The 16,378-nt window shown below is 39.1% G+C and overlaps 1 protein-coding gene across 33 annotated transcripts in view; it reads right to left on the bottom strand.

Moving 5' to 3' along the window:
* The window catches only part of BRCA1 (BRCA1 DNA repair associated), a 55,906-nt gene that overhangs the window by 4,547 nt on the left and 34,981 nt on the right, over positions 1-16,378 (bottom strand). For 19 of the 33 annotated variants that reach the window (XR_011523344.1, XR_011523345.1, XM_008543417.2 and 16 more), the window contains 7 exons: positions 15,027-15,153; positions 13,196-13,386; positions 10,991-11,301; positions 8,157-8,244; positions 5,906-5,983; positions 5,366-5,406; positions 2,803-2,886 (listed from right to left, as the gene is read on the bottom strand). Coding sequence is in view for 31 of the 33 variants with exons in the window: in XM_008543417.2 (XP_008541639.2) it covers positions 2,803-2,886; positions 5,366-5,406; positions 5,906-5,983; positions 8,157-8,244; positions 10,991-11,301; positions 13,196-13,386; positions 15,027-15,153 (920 nt within the window). In the remaining 2 variants the exon portion in view is untranslated. The remainder of the gene's footprint in view (positions 1-2,802; positions 2,887-5,365; positions 5,407-5,905; positions 5,984-8,156; positions 8,245-10,990; positions 11,302-13,195; positions 13,387-15,026; positions 15,154-16,378) is intronic. The other 14 variants (XM_008543418.2, XM_070561834.1, XM_070561851.1 and 11 more) reach the window with 1 other exon arrangement.

Below are 16,378 nucleotides of genomic sequence, written 5' to 3'. Positions count from 1 at the left end.
CCTATGTTTATTCTACGTGTACATGCTCCTTTTCTCCTGATTTTCTTCTGGTCCCCGAACCTGTTTCTGCCTTCACACTGCTCTGGGAATGGCCGTTGTTCCTTTAGGCAACCTAAGTAGTTTTAAATCTAGAAGTGAAGCCTGGTTCTGCCTCTCCTCATGGAGCTGATCTGACTGCCTGGTTTCCAGGAGATACGGATCACACCACACCTCCTAGGGGCCTCTTCCGCTTCCTGTGCTCAATAGAACTGTCTAAAAGAGCTTTCTGTGGTGATGGAAATGTTCTATATTTGCATTAATAAGGTAGTCATGAGTCACATGTAGCTACTGAGCACTTGAAATGTGGTTAGGGTGAGTGAAGAACTAAATTTCATATTTTATTGAATTGTAGTTATTTAAAATTTAAAAAGCCCCCTATGGCTGGTGGCTACTGTGTTGAACAGGCAAATTCTTACACATGCATTGGCACAGGTTCTTAGCAAAGGACTTGGGTATCATTTAAAAGAAGAAATCTAAATTTTTGTCAGTTGGCTGGATATATATCATTTGGGTAACCATTGTTCTCTTGACCCTCTTTCTCCCCATTCCACTATAAAGAAAAATGCCTGGGCCTAGAAACTCCCCTCGCTTCAAATAAGAGACTGGATAGAGAAAAATCAGGAAGCTAAGAACACATGGCGGCCTTTTAGGAAATGGCCCCCCACCCCCTACACATTTCAACTACAGTCAGAGGAATAAGAAAGGACAGCAGGATAAGTCTGTTTCTGTTTTAAGTGACAGCCTCCATCTGTGCCATTCTCATTATGTGTATGAATAAACTACATCCCCAACCTGTTGACAGGACCTAGATGCTCATAATGCTAAAACTTCTCCCCAGGCAGTCAGCTGGAGTCAAATATTGCTGTGAAAAGTACAAAAAATAAGAAATTTTTACATCCAGGCTGATACTCACTGTTGAGGATGTCTAGTTATAAGATAAGAAATTTGAAGTTTTACCTCTACAAATACACTTCTCCTCCACAGGAAAATATTACGGTGACATTTAGTATCTTCAGAATGTCATTACTTTGACCAGGCACTTTCCATCATTGCCACCCCAAGTACAGGAAAAACCCCCAAACACTGGAATTTCCTTTGAAGGAGGGAAGAATCTGGTGCTTATTCTGCCTTGCATACAGTGGAATAAAAGCAAATGGCTGGCTCACACAGAACTCCCCTGGGGTGAAGGTGGAAGCAGAAATAGAGCTAGCAGCTTTTCTTGGCACCTGGAAGTTACTTGACAGGCTCAGTGGGTGAGGGTGGTGGACCCCAAGGGTTCAGAGGGCCAGGGCTTGATTTGTGATCATCTCCCAAAGCTGTTTTCCTTAGAAAATCACTGCTGCTGGTTCTCTCTCAAGTTCTATAAAGGGACAGAAGGTGCTCCATATGGGGATGTTCTGAAATCCTCAGCAGTGCACACGTGAAAAAGGAAGAAATGTAGACCAGGAAACTAAGCACTTGTCAGCGACCTGAGAAAGCAGCCAGCTCAGGCCTGACAGGCAGGTAGGAAATCTTGCCTGGACCTTTCTCCCTGAAAGAAGGACAGTTTTGGCTGTATCATCTGCTACAGTATGATCTGGGGAAAGTCACTGAGTCTTCCTGGGCTTCTCATCCTTCATTTGTAAAGTTGTTAGAATAATCTATTTTTCTCCTTTGTGAAATCTCCTATAACTTTCCAAGAAACTATGGTATTGTCATTAAGAGCTCAGATTCAAGGGGGCCAGCCCAGTGGCGCAATGGTTAAGTTTCCCACGCTCTGCTTTGGTGGCCTGGGTTTTGCCAGTTCAGACCCTGGGTGCAGACCTATGCACTGCTTGTCAAGCCATGCTGTGGCAGTGTCCCACATATAAAAAAGTAGGGGAAGGGGGCTGAGCTTGTGGCTCAGCAGTTAAGTGTGCACGTTCCACTTTGGCGGCCTGAGGTTCGCCGGTTCGGATCCCAGGTGGGGACATGGCACCGCTTGGCAAGCCATGCTGTGGCAGGCATATAAAGCAGTGGAAGATGGGCACGGATGTTAGCTCAGGGCCAGTCTTCCTCAGCAAAAAGAGGATTGGCAGCAGATGTTAGCTCAGGGCTAATCTTCCTCAAAAAAAGAAAAAGCTCAAATTCTGGAGTTAGACAGCCTGGGTTTAATTTCTACCTGTGGGTTCAGAAGTAGCTCTGAGAGCTTGGGCAACTTACTCTCAGTCTCTCTGAGCCTTAATTTTTTCAACTATAAAATTGACATAATTATAGGACATCCCTCATAGGGTTGCTATAAAATTGTTAATTAGTTAAAATATGGTTGAGTGCTTAGGGCGGTCCCTGGCATATCGTGAACATCAGATAGATGTTAGCTATTGACTATCAATCACATTCTCTTCTGTGCTTCCACAGGCAGCAGTGTGTACATCCTCCTCACAGCACTTACCACACTGCTTTAGAGAAAGATATCACAATGCAGTGGAAAGAGCAAAGGCTTTAGATTCACGTTTGTCTCAAATCCCAGCTCTGCCACTTATCAGCTGAGATTTGAACCCTAGAGTAGAAATTATATGGATTCTCTAAACCTCTAAGTTCCTTCATTCATAAAATGGAGATAATACTTATTTACCTTGTTGGGCTAGGAGAACTAAAAAAGAACCTATAAGGAAGGACCTAGCTAGTGCTCTAGCAACAAGTATGTAATGCCCCTTACAAGATGAATGAGACCATCTCCACGAAGAGGGCAGAAATGCAGAGGGGTGGGTGGGTGTTTGTCAGCATCAGGTAAAAGGGCTTTACCTTTCTGTCCTGGGATTCTCTTGCTCGCTTTGGCCCTTGGTGGTTTCTTCCATTCACAACATCTCCTCTGACTTCAAAATCATGCTGAAAGAAACCAAATCCAAACCACAGGGGTCAGAGAAAGGGAAGACCCCTTGAATGGAAGCAGAGTAGATACGTCGTATTTAAGGAATTCAGCATTGCCAGGCAGAGTTTTGACCCCTCCCTCCAAAAAAATCATTCTTTTTGGTGGACTGGATGAAATGACCAGCATCTCAGCTGCTGAAATCAATTCACTGAAGCACATCTTTGTGGGCAGAAATTAAGAATTGGCTTTTCACCTCACTGGGACTCAATGTATTTTAATTTTCAACATCTCCTCTCAAAACATTCACTTAGCATTTAGATTAAACTGCTCATACTTTACTGTTTGAAAGATAACCGGAGAATTCCTGATCTCTTAAACCAATTGTGCATTACCATCTAAAGAAATAAGGGCTTCTCAGATTTCCATTGAGAGATTTACAGTTAAGGAAACCAAAATGATAAAATATACATTTAATAAACTAAAGGAAGTTAGATGTTTTTCATAATCACTATTTTGACTGGTCAAGGACAAGGGAATAAAGAAGAATGAGATTGTAGAGGTTAGAGCTTTTGGGACAATTTTTGGGAAGAATGCTTAGAAACAATTCTGACTGAAACTCAGATTGTAGGAAAGACCACCCTTTGTTTGCCAAGAGTATTATGAAGGAAAATAAAGTCACGAGTATAACCACAGGCTGTTATAAGGAGAAAGAACACTTAACATTTCCTAGACACGCGAGTGACAAGAATCTAGTGATAAATATGTCATCTATTTGAAGATGACCCTCAAATTCATAGTCCTGATTGCACCCACTGCCTACTTAACCTCTGCCCAGATGTCTAATATAAATCCCCAAATTCATGCATCTAAAACACAGCTCTTCATTCTATTCCTATCTCCCACGCCCCTAACCCCAGAATGTTCCTCCTCCATATCTTCCTTATCTTATTTAATATTACTGACATCCATTCAATTGTTCACGCCAAAAACCTACGCGTTACCCCTTCAATTCCTCTCTTTACCTCATTCTCAACATTTAACCTATTAGTAAGTCCTATCTCCACATAGATCTCAAACCACCCTCCTCTTGCCATCTCTATGCCTCTAATTACCCTACGAATACAATTCAAATTCCTTACCATACTTACACCAAATCCTACCCGATCTGGCCCTTGTCTATGACCTTATCCACCCCCTTGTCTAACTTCTGCTCCCTACATATGATTGACTAATTACTACTCTCCAGCTACACTGGCCTATTTTTCTTTAGTAAACCAAGCTCATTCCTACCTCAAGATCTTTATGTTTGCTGTTCCTCTGCCTATAACATTTGTTCCCTACATTTTTCAAGGCCAATTCTTTCTTATCTTTCAGATCTCAGCTCAAGCTTTTCAGAAAGCCTTCCTGGTCTCCTTAACTAAAGCAGTCAACTTCTCTCCCCAGTGAATTGCTGGTCTGTTGTTCTATACATTTCTTCATAGTATTTATTGGTATCTTACATACACCTTTATTTACTGTGTATCTCCCCTCAATAGAACACAAATCTCACCAGAACAGAGAACTGTCCGTCTTGTTTACCACTTTATTCCTGGTGCCCAGCACAGAGTAGGCTCCCAATAATATAAGTCACTGAATGAAAGTTAAAACCAACAAAACATCATTTAATTAATTATGAATATGCTGAGTAGTGCATAATAGTCTAGAACTGCTTTCACTAATTTTATTTTGCCTGATCTGTTGTTATCAGCAGCTCTTAGCTGGCTCTGTTCTAAAATTATTCCTCCTCCTACACTCTATCTTATTTACCTCTCACTGTTCTCAGTATCATAAAGATTCCTCTTTGAAGGAATCTGATTTCTAAACAGATACATTTGCATATTAATATGAAGGATTTTTGTTCAACAACAGTGAACAACCAGCTTCCTACAAAGGTATATGCGTGTAAAATTTAGGTGGGCCTGTTTCTCATGCTTATGAATCTTGTCTTCCGCTTTATAAATTCCTTTTCCTTCCTCTGAGGAAACGATTGTTTCTACTGAACTTAAATAAACAAGTGAGAACACAGAATTTCTTTTTTTTTTTTAAACATTGGCACCTTAGCTAACATCTGTTGCCAATCTTTTTTTTTCCTTCTTCTTCTTCTCCCCAAAGCTCCCCAGTACATAGTTGTATATTTTAGTTGTGAGTGCCTCTGGTTGAGCCATGTAGGTTGCCGCCTCAGCATAGCTTGATGAGCGTGCCATGTCTGTGCCCAGAATCCGAACTGGTGAAACCCTGAGCCGCCGAAGCAGAGCGTGTGAAGTTAACCACTCGGCCATGGGGCCGGCCCAGAGAACACAGAATTTCTTGATTTGCTCTGCATAACTCTTGATGACCCACATTTTCAAGGAAAATCTTTGGAAAGTAGTACAAGGAAGGAAGCAGATAACTTTTCAGTGCCTATGTGACTCAACAGCACCAAGTCTTTCTGATTAGTTTATAACATCAAGTACCTACCTCATCCAGCACCTTTCTTTCTTTAATAGACTGGGTCACCCCTAAAGAGATCACAGAAAAGAGAGGTCACACAAGAACAGAAGAACATGCTCTTTTCCTGGAGGGGGATGGTGAAGTGATTCACACAAAAACACAGGAGGAATAACACTAAGTAGAGACCCTCTCTCTATAAAGCCACAGCTCCTTAATAGATTTCCCTCTGGAGACACAGTTGATGCTTAATTGAAACATTATAAAAGTGACTGCTGCACATGGATTTCTGCCCACTATTAAATAAATCCCTAGTTCATAAGCTAACATTGCTAGGAGGACGATTAGGTCCTATTAGTTATAAAAAGAAATCCATTTCCCCCAACATCACCAGCTTATCTGAACAAAGAGATATGCATTAAAGATAAAGCTAGTTTAGTGTTACCATTAAAGACCTTTCAGTAATTCAGATTCAGCATCAGCAAAAATGTTAGGTGTTAAAATGTTAGGTGTAAAAATGCAATTCTGAAGTGTTAAAGGGAAGAGAGGGGGAAATTATACTGTACTTACAGAAATAGCTAACTACCCATTTTCCTCCTGCAATTCCCAGAAAATATTTCAGTGTCCGTTCACACACAAATTCAGCATCTGCAGAATGAGGAACATCCGAAGGATTAGTAGAAGCTGAAAACAAAATCAGGAAGTGATGCCGTAAGAAGTAAAAAAGCCCCAGCTCCTCATGCTACTTGAGACCAACCTGGATTGATGTTTCCAATACCCCTGGTGGTAGAATCAGAGGTTGCACCCCTAATTATAGCCAGCTGGTGTGGATCTTGGAAGCCTGGAAAAGGCTGATACAAAGTTAAGACCGTAGGAAATGTCCGCTCTATCTTCTAGATGCCAAGGCTACCTAAGGATGTCTGTCAGTGTGTTCAAGGAATTATCCATGTCAGTAGTTTTGATATATGTGGACGGGGACAATCTATTTTACTGAATGGCAACATGTGAAAGAAGAAAACAGTATTGTCGAAATCCTAAATCTGAAATGTCAATGTAAGTGACAAATTTTCACCCTGAGAACTTCTACCTGGGGAATCCTAACCCCCTAATTCCTAATTCCCCTGAGAAGGACAGGAAAATAGAGTATTTTCATAGCTTTTCTCTTTTCTACATAGGTATTTCAGAAAGCAGTAGCTGAATAATCACTTTTGTTTATTTCCTAGTGTTTCAAAGGCCCCTCTGAAGAACCATGCAAACTGATGAACGAACACTTAGTTTTAAACAGAGAAATGTATTTAACTAAACCCTAAACACAGCAGGCCATCTGCCAGTAGTAGCAACAGCTATTCTCCCTCACAGAATTCTTGACAAATTTTAAAGCTTTTTGTTTAACTGCTGTGAAAACTGATTTAATAATATGCTTTAAACTCAGAAATTTTAGCTCATTTTTAGTTTAAAAGTAGCAAATGTTGTATTGCCCTTGAGTTTAAAGACTAAATTACTTTAGATTTAATTTGCATTTTAAAGTTTTCTTTTCACCATTCAGCAACTTTGACCCAAACCTACAGCTTAAGATATATTAAATTTTAATGACATTCATCTCTAAAATAGTACTCAGCTCATGGTAACTTGTTCCTGGTTCCTGTGAGCATCATCCACTGACCCTGTGTGGTATGACCTTTATGTTGTAGAAACCTAAGATCTAAGATGTTCTAAGGCAATATGTCCCTGTCAAGAAGTCTGGACTATGTGTTTAAGCATCTGCAGCTGTGTGAACAGAAACATCCTGGAGAAGACCACTATACTTCCAAAGAGTCAATTTTGTTAGAAAGGTTTTAAGACTTGAGCTACAATCTGCATCTTCTGTGTGCTGCATGTACCAGCCTTTGCTTTCTGGAGCCCATGAGTGAGGCTAACTCCTCTTCCAGATAACAACTCTTCAGATATTTGAAGACAGTTGTCTTGTTCCCATAAGTCTTCTCATTCCTTCATCTGTTCATTAAATTACATTGCTTTGAATTCCTTTTCCTCATCCTCATCGTCTAACCCTGGATGAGCGCTCTCTAGTTTGTCAGTGACCAGCTTAAAGAGAAAGCATGGTGCTCCAGACAGAGCACATATCTTCCAGGCCTATCACTCCAGCAGAGAATGTAGTGGGGGGTCAGAATCTCCACTTCACTTGCTCTGGATGTTAGACTTGTATTAATGAGGCCGAATTCAAACGAGCTTTTTTAGCAGCCCTGAAATATTTACTCAGATTTAGCTTATAGTCAACTAAAAGCCTCTGAGATTTCCGTTATCATGCAAGTCATAATTAAGATTTAAAAAGGGGAAAGTGTAGGACAAATGAATTTTCCCCTTCTCTTTTTCCTTTTTAATATGCTAGGCTATCTCAGAGCTGATATTAGACTTGTTTCCTGAAAAACAACTCAAACACATAGTTTGAGTGGAGCTAGGACATGGAGCTAGGGTTTCCAACTGCCCAGATTTTGAGCGAAGACTCACTTCCTCTCATTCCACCTCTTTGCCCTATTTGTTCCTCCAGGACTTGGGCTCTGCCTTACCAGAAAGCCCTTCACACAGTGTAGTCCAGGCAGGGTAGACTAGAAGTGGGTCATCATTCTGGCTCACCACTCTCCAAATCTTAACCCAAAACAAAAGAGGGTCAGGAAGCAGCAACACTATTACTTTTCTTTCATAAAGTAGTAAGTGATTGATTGTTGGAAGACTATCATCCATGCTATGCTTAACAAACACTCCCATTTCTTTGTGTAGTTTTATGCAACAGATGCAACATATTCTGTAAAGGGTCTTGGTATACCTGTTTTCATAATGACATGAGTAGTCTCTTCAGTAACTAGATTAGTTAAAGTGATGTGGTGTTTTCTGGCAAACTTGTGCACAAGCATCTGAAATCAAATCAAATATTACATTATAATAAATTACCTCTAGTACACAGTTTAGAATATTAGTTATCCTAGCTTTGAGTCTCTATTTTTCTCACAAAAGCTATACATCCTTTTAATTCTAACAAGCCTGAAGTCTCAAAATAAATAGTAATTTAATAAAAATTATGTACAAATTAGAGGAAGAAATTCTAAAATAGTCAATGCTGGCAGACATGAAATTAAACCAAAGATTCAAAATAATATTTCTTTTCCCTTTAATAGCAGATATCATTTGATTCCCTAAGACAGTTTCTTTGCAGAGTGACACTCTACTATACTATAGTTTAGATTTATCAGCCTACAATTTATATACTGAGAGGTAATTAGCCTATACAGAAAGCTATGCTACAGATATGCGGCTTAAAAACAAGATTCAACACTGATTATTACAAAACATTCAAGTCAAGATGCTTCTTACAGGTCAGTGCAAAAACTATCAATTCCTCTTAAGGAAAAAGATTGGAAGAGACTCATATTCTTCCCAAAAGAAATCTAGAGCCTTCTAGCTATTTTCTATCAACTAAATAAAAATCAATAGGCAGTAAAAGAAATTAACCAGACCCTTTATAGACATAGCTGACATAATTAATAGCTACTGTTTGGTAAATAACTTTCTTTACCAAGGGCCATCATCTACTAGCCATCACCACCCATGCCAATATTTCCGTGGTGCACAATATTGCACCGGAGATCAGGCCATCTTTCTTTCATGCTGCCTCACTCCATACTGCCACAGGGTACTGAAAAAGGCAGGCTGGAGAAGCTAATGACATCCTCCCCCTTTTGCCACTGCCCTCTACCAGGATCATTAGCAATTCTGAACTGATTAATTGCTGAAATCCCAGCCTTGAAACAGTGTTCAGTTAGAAGAGCAACTGCTGAAAAGATCATCTTAATATGGGCTTCAGAATTAATTATGTGTAATACAGTCAGCAACTTTCATAATAAATTTACCACACTTCAGCAAGTCTGAACAGAGCTGAAAAGTTTTCCTCTTTGCTTGTTTAAAGACAACATGTACCCAAGCCACTTACGGTCTAATCTGCAGCTTAGAACTGCCCACAGCAAGAAAGACTAGATCATTTTAGCCTTCTCCAAAAAGCTGAACTCACAAAACAAAGGAGTAAGGAATGCTCATTTTCAATGAATAAATGGGAATTCTAGATGTATAGGCAAATAATCAAGAGCAATATAAACAGAGAGGTATGAAATTTCAGAGCAAATAGCTGATCTGGGCACGTGGCTGTGAGATGAGAATTCTAGTATTATTGATGAGAAGTTATTCATTGTATCTACTAGGGTAGACACAGTTTACTTTGCCCTTTTAGTAGTGGGACACGTCTGGCCACACAGAATGTTATGCTGAGCCACTACCTACAGAGAAGTTAGGATGAGAAATGGTTCTTATCCTAGGAAGGATATATTAAGAAATATACGTAAGAAAGACTGGGTCATCTCTCACTGTCAATAAATGGCACTCACTACTGAATCCATTCACTACTCTGGTGTGTTATCTTATCATGGTTTAAAGAAATATTCATTCAACTATCTAATCTATCTATCTATCTATCTATCTATCTATCTATCATCTATCTATCTACCTATCTAATCTATCTATCATCTATCTATCTGTCTACCTATCTACCTACCTACCTACCTACCTATCTATCTATGGAAGATTAGCCTTGAGCTAACAAGTGCTGCCAACCCTCCTTTTTTTGTTGAGGAAGAATGGCCCTGAGCTAACAACATCCGTGCCCATCTTCCTCTACTTTATATGTGGGATGCCTGCCACAGCATGGCTTGATAAGCACTGCATAGATCTGCATCTGGAATCCGAACAGGGAAACCCCGGGCCACCAAAGTGGAACATTTGAACTTAACTGCTGCGCCACGAGGCCAGCCCCCAATGAATTGTTTTATTATGAAGTGATACCATTGGTGATTAATTACAGAAGAGGTAAATTTCCCAGGACGTCTGAACCTGCAAACTCAGGCTGCTGAAGCAGAGTGTGCAAACTTAACCACTATGCCACCAAGCTGGCCCCAACTAGGATATCTGAAATCTACACTCAGCCCAAGTAGAATCAAGGTTTCAGCGGTCTTAATATCTTAATGGGTATTTTCCCACAATGTAAAATAATTCCTATTTCTGGCATAAGGGCCCCAAGGAGATATAAAAAATCCTAACAGGGAGGGGGTCTTCTAGGGCAGAAATGATGGGACAAGCTACTGAATAACTATGTTATAAGCCAGGATAAGGATAAATAAACACCAGAGAAATGCCACTATCTGGCAATATGCTTGGAACCAGTTTGGATTTAGTTAATCATGCTGGTGAGTTCACTCCGATGTGAACCAAGGTGGGGAAAACATGCCTTTTGGGGAGTAGAGCTACAACTACTTGCTTTTTAAGCTAAAAAGAAAATTAAAATTAAAAAGCTCTATATGACACCCAAAACTATAACTTTTCTGCCAAAATTTAATAATTATTTTCTTAAGTAAATATATGCAAAATAATCCATGCTATAGCTTTATCTAGCTCCAAATTTTAAGAAATTAGTAATGGAAATTAAATTACATGGAATTGTGCTTATTTCCTAGATTTATTCCTATAGGTTGTTCATGACTAGTACCTATTTAAAATTATTTGAAGTATGTTAATGAAGTCTCAGTCATTAGGGAGATAACATATGTATACACTCACAAATTCTTTTGGGGTCAAGCCTGAGGCCACCATGGATATTCTTCTGATGACTCTTTCGGTCGAAGATATCATTTCTGGCTTCTCCCTGCTCACACTGTCTTCCTTCACATTAGACCCAACAATATTAGTAGTATGAGCACCAGCTGGACTCTTGGCAGATTCTTCAACTCGAAATTGGAGTGATTTCATCGCAGAGGTTGAAGCTGGCATGCTGCAAACATGCGCTGCCTCTAGAGCTCTCTCTTCAGAGGGATCAGACTCAGGCTCATGAGAGAACAGGCTAATTCCAGATTCCAGGTAAGGGGTTGCCTCTGAAAGAAATGAGGGAAGAAGTTAAATCCACGTGACAATGTATCTTTAATTACAATGTCTATTTTCTGCTAAGAATCAAAAAGATCAAGTTAGATTAAGAGAAAAAGGGGTACATTAATACACTGTTAGTGGAAGTGCAAAGTGGCTTAACTTTTCTAAAGGACAGTTTGGCATTATGTTCCAAAAGCCTTCTGTGTTCACACTTTTGGGCAATAATTCTAGTTTTAGAAATGTATCCTAAGAAAATAAAAGGTGTATGCAAAAGTTTAGTCAGAGGAATGCTCACTGCAACACTGTTTATAACAGTTAAGTTTTAGAAACAACCTAAATGTACAATAATAGGAGATTAAATAAATTATGACATATCCATTCCAGTGGAGTAGTCTTCACCTATTACATGTAATTACAATAAAATGGAGAAATGCACACACCCATATTCATTGCAGCATTATTCATATAGCCAAGAGGTGGAATGTCTATCAATCAAATGTCTATCAATGGATGAATGGATAAAGAAAATGTGGTATATACGTACAATGGTTTTTTTTTTTTAAAGATTTTTTTATTATTTCCTTTTTCTCCCCAAAGCCCCCTGGTACATAGTTGTATATTCTTCGCCGTGGGTCCTTCTGCTTGTGGTACGTGGGATGCTGCCTCAGCGTGGTTCGATGAGCAGTGTCATGTCGGCGCCCAGGATTCGAACTGACGAAACACTGGGCCACCTGCAGCGGAGTGCGCGAACTTAACCACTCGGCCACAGGGCCAGCCCCCGTACAATGGTTTTTAAAAAGCTACTCAGCTTTTGTTTTTGAAGAAGAAGATTAGCCCTCAGCTAACTGCTGCCAATCCTCCTCTTTTTGCTGAGGAAGACTGGCCCTGAGCCAACATCCGTGCCCATCTTCCTCTACTTTCTATGTGGGATGCCTACCACAACATGGCTTCAAGCAGTGCCATGTCCGCACCTGGGATCCAAACCGGCGAACCCCGGGCTGCCGAAGCGGAATGTGCACACTTAACTGCTGCGCCACTGGGCCGGTCCCAAGCAATATTTTATTGCTAATGACAGAAACACAGGTAATTTTAAATATTCCTTTTTATTACCTATATTTTCCAACTGTTTGGCACTGAACATACAGTACGTTTGTAAGGAAGGAAAAAAAGTTGAAAAATGAGACAAATACTGGAGTTTTGGTTCTTCATCCAGGATGATATCATTACCTTTTTCACAATAAATCATCAGATATCATTACCAAATTAAAAATAGGAGATCAACTCTGAAATATTTCAAAAAATGTAACTCCATCAGGAAGTAAAGCACAGCTAAGTAGAACGCATGAGATTCCTAAAATGACCCTAATGAAGATGGTCAAATCCCACAGTTAGATGCCAAAGAGCACCTTTTATGATAATGTGTTTTTGAGGATTAATTTAAAACTTTCTTTACTGATTAAAACTTTGATTTACAAGCCATAAAACACACTATTCATTTAAAATGATTTATTAGGCATAAAATATATAGTCATTTATATTCATTAATTCATAAAATAAAAGCTTACTTTGGAGATTTGACTCAGTTTTCAATAAAGGACAGGCCTAAACCTTTACTCTAGGAGCCTAAAACTCTTAACAGCTGAAGTAAAATATTACAGCGCACCAGGACTCACCCACCCTCAAAACTGTTAGAGTTAAACCAACATAGACAGACTAACAGCTGCAATAATTTTCAAGTAAACTTGGATTAACAGTCAAGCTATTTTTCTAAAATGGGTTTACATACAACAGATGCATTCATGATAGACTAGTACATCTAAAAGGTGATTAACCAGAATATCTTTAGGTAAATTTCAGAGTGAAATAAAAGCGTTCTCTCTATCAGAGCAGATGAAATATTACCTAGATCTTGTCTTGGCAAATAAGACTGCTCCATTAAATCTTGGGCCTCAGATTTTGTCAGTTGCTGCTCCTCCGCATCAACAGCCTTAATGAACTCCTTTTGAGATGGGCAGTTTCTGTTCTGAAGACTCCTTGAGTGACTGTGCACACACCACCTATTATCTAACAACTGGGATTTAGAAGGGGAAGACCTAGAAAGGAGGATGTAAAAAGAAAATCATCACCACAGCTTGTGAAAGGACTAATCATACTTCCCAGGCAGCCAAAGCGGAAGTGAAACAGCTCACTGTGAGATTGGGAATGACCAGTAAAAGACAACCCAAGTAACGGCCTAGAAGTCTGGATTCATGATGCCTGCCAACCTGTCAGGGCTGACAGATAACATCTCCCCTTAGGGTCTGGTCTGAAGCAGTATATCTCCTAGCTGTTTAAAAGCATGTCAGTAAATTTCACCAAATTATCTATTGCCACTCACTCAAATTCTATACACTATTCCACTTGAGTCCAAATGGATTTTAGAATCAGATCTCTCATGAAGAGAGACAGTTGATTAATTTTGACATCACTACACTCATTCTTCCTACTCAGTTTTGGCAAAATTCACAGAATGATCCCTACCTCCTGCCTTTTCAATGTCCAAAGTCATTCTAAACACAAACATCAGCTATAAAACATTGTTAGAAGAGCAAATGCACCCATAATTGTTCTACTCATTCAGGTGTTTAGAATTTTGCTGAATAAGATATTTATTAACAGATTTAAAGGACCTCAGAGATAGCTAAGAAATTCAAACAATTATTAGGTGTTTACTATGAGTCAGTTAGGCACTGAAGATAGGCCCTGAGGATTAAAGATGAGCAAGACCAGAAGTGCTGCTCTCAAGTAGTCTAGTAGATGGAGGAAGTTCAACGAATGAGTAGGTTCTCTAATAGAAGTCTCTATAGGGTACAGTGGGGAGGGGGAGGAGCAGGAATATTTAGTCTGAATATTAAATGGATGGTTAGCTCAATTGGTTAAAGCATGGCAATAAGGTCATTACCTCTAAACATGGGTCTAGTGCCTGTGGAGGCCAGATCTTTCCATTCTCTGTCACAGCCACAATGCCAGTACCCCAGCCTTAAAAAATATATCCTCAGTCTAGTCCAAGAGGCTTGGAAAAGACGATGTGATTAAATTATTGACAACTTGTCACTACTCCCAGAAAGATAAGTAAAAAATGTACATACACTCAGTAGGAACTCAATAAATATGAATTCCTTTTCCTTCCTAGAGTGTGAGATGTGTGACTCTAACGGCTCTGAGACTCTTTCCTGAACTATCAAATAGGAATAATAGTCCAGGACTCATCCTTCTACGCTCACTGCTGTTGTAAAGAGCCAATGAGGAAGTAGGTAAAGTATTTTTGAAAATATAAAGTGTTATACAGTCTTATTTCAATAGTGACTTGAAAAGACATCTCTGAAAGATATTCTGAATATTTCCTGGGGTAAATCAAGTTAAACTTTTTCTAGAAAGGCAAAAACTTCAATTAGGGCAAGGACTGCCTTGGAGGAGTCAACTGTCAGCCTCCAGCCTTGTTTAGCTTTCAGTTCTGTATTTTATTCTGACCTCCAGAAGGAACAGATCTACTGAGCATTTCTCATGTAGCTCATGCCTTATTACGTCCAAAAAGCCATATGCAATTAAACGAAGTGTCCTAGAGCATTGAGAGGTTAGAAATGTCTGAGTACAGAAAACTAGAGAAAGTAGGGTAAAAAAATTTAACACTAAGAGTTCAATACAAGTAAAGGTATTACTTAGATACTACAACTTGACATTTATTACTTCTTACCTTTCCATTTCTGGTTCTCTATTTTTACTGGTGGAACTATCCAGAGATATTTGAAACTTGTCAGCAGAAAGGTTTTCTGGATTCTGGCTTATAGGATATTCACTACTTTTCTCTGAAGTTAATACTGCTTTAAATGGAATAAGAAAACAAAAAATCAATTTTACTGCCTTCTCGTAATGGTGATAATTCAGGTGAAGATAGCGATTTTTTCAAAAGCGGCAATCTGTGACAATCAAATTGGTTTTTAAATAAGTATGTCCTACGGAATTTTACAAACACAAGTGATGTAGCACCAACTGGAACTAAATAACTGAAAAATAATAATGACAACAAAAAGGAACACTTTAAGACTGAGTAAATGCAGATACCTAGCTGAGATAAGGTTGAAAAAACCCTATATTTATATTTTTTGGCCCTGAATAAGGAAACAAGAATAGGAAATGAATTTTTATCTCTGCAGCAAAATAAATTATACTCAGATCGCTTTAGATAATGGGAAAGAGAAAGTACTGGAAAACGCAAAGGCACATTTCCTTTTCCATCTCTATTGCCTCCACATCAAAGACTGGATAGGACAGGGGTTTGATCTTTTGCACATGGGGGGATACAAGAGGGGCAGAGTCAGATGAGGAAGAAAAAACAGGTGACGTTTTTCTTCACATTTTCAATTACTAGGAAAAAAGCCAAGAAACCAATACACACAAAAAAACCAAAGTGCCAACTGATAAGAAACCTTGAAGTAATATATGGAAATAATGATAAAACAGCACAAAAAAGGAAAACACACAAAACAGACCCAAGGCAAAGTTCTGGCATGTTAGTACATCCTTTTTATTTATTAATTCCTCCAAATGTATTATTGTGCCACTGCTTTCTAGGAAGTGGGTTAAAGACAGAAATACTTAAAAAGCAAAAACAAGTACTTAAAAATTACAAATGTCATCTATCCATTAAAAAGTCATTGATGACTGTAGTTTATTTTGAGCTTTTATTAGAAAAGCTAAAATCCATAAATTGAGGCAGAAAATTTTAAACAAATGGCTAGCTTAATTAAACTGTTTTTTAAGACACTGGGTAGCTTGGGGGAAATAATCATTGATTTCCTGAGTTAATCCTCAAATGCATTATTTGTAGTTTCCTTTATGCTCATCTTTTCTGGACCTGAGTTTCTAGGAACATAAGAACTCTGCCTGGAGCTACCAGCTGCTGAAAGGAAGCAGGGTCTAACCCTGAACCAGCAGATTTTTCTTTCAACAGGGTATGTAAAGCCTTCTAATATAGGCACCATTTCCCCCCAAATATAGGGTGATAACTCATAAAAGGTAATGTGCGGTCTCTGAGGAATCACACCA

This window comes from Equus przewalskii, chromosome 10, assembly GCF_037783145.1.
Source record: "Equus przewalskii isolate Varuska chromosome 10, EquPr2, whole genome shotgun sequence".
Lineage (NCBI taxonomy): Eukaryota > Metazoa > Chordata > Mammalia > Perissodactyla > Equidae > Equus > Equus przewalskii.
The sequence above is the reverse complement of the archived record's forward strand: the minus strand, read 5'-3'. Positions and strand labels throughout refer to the sequence as shown.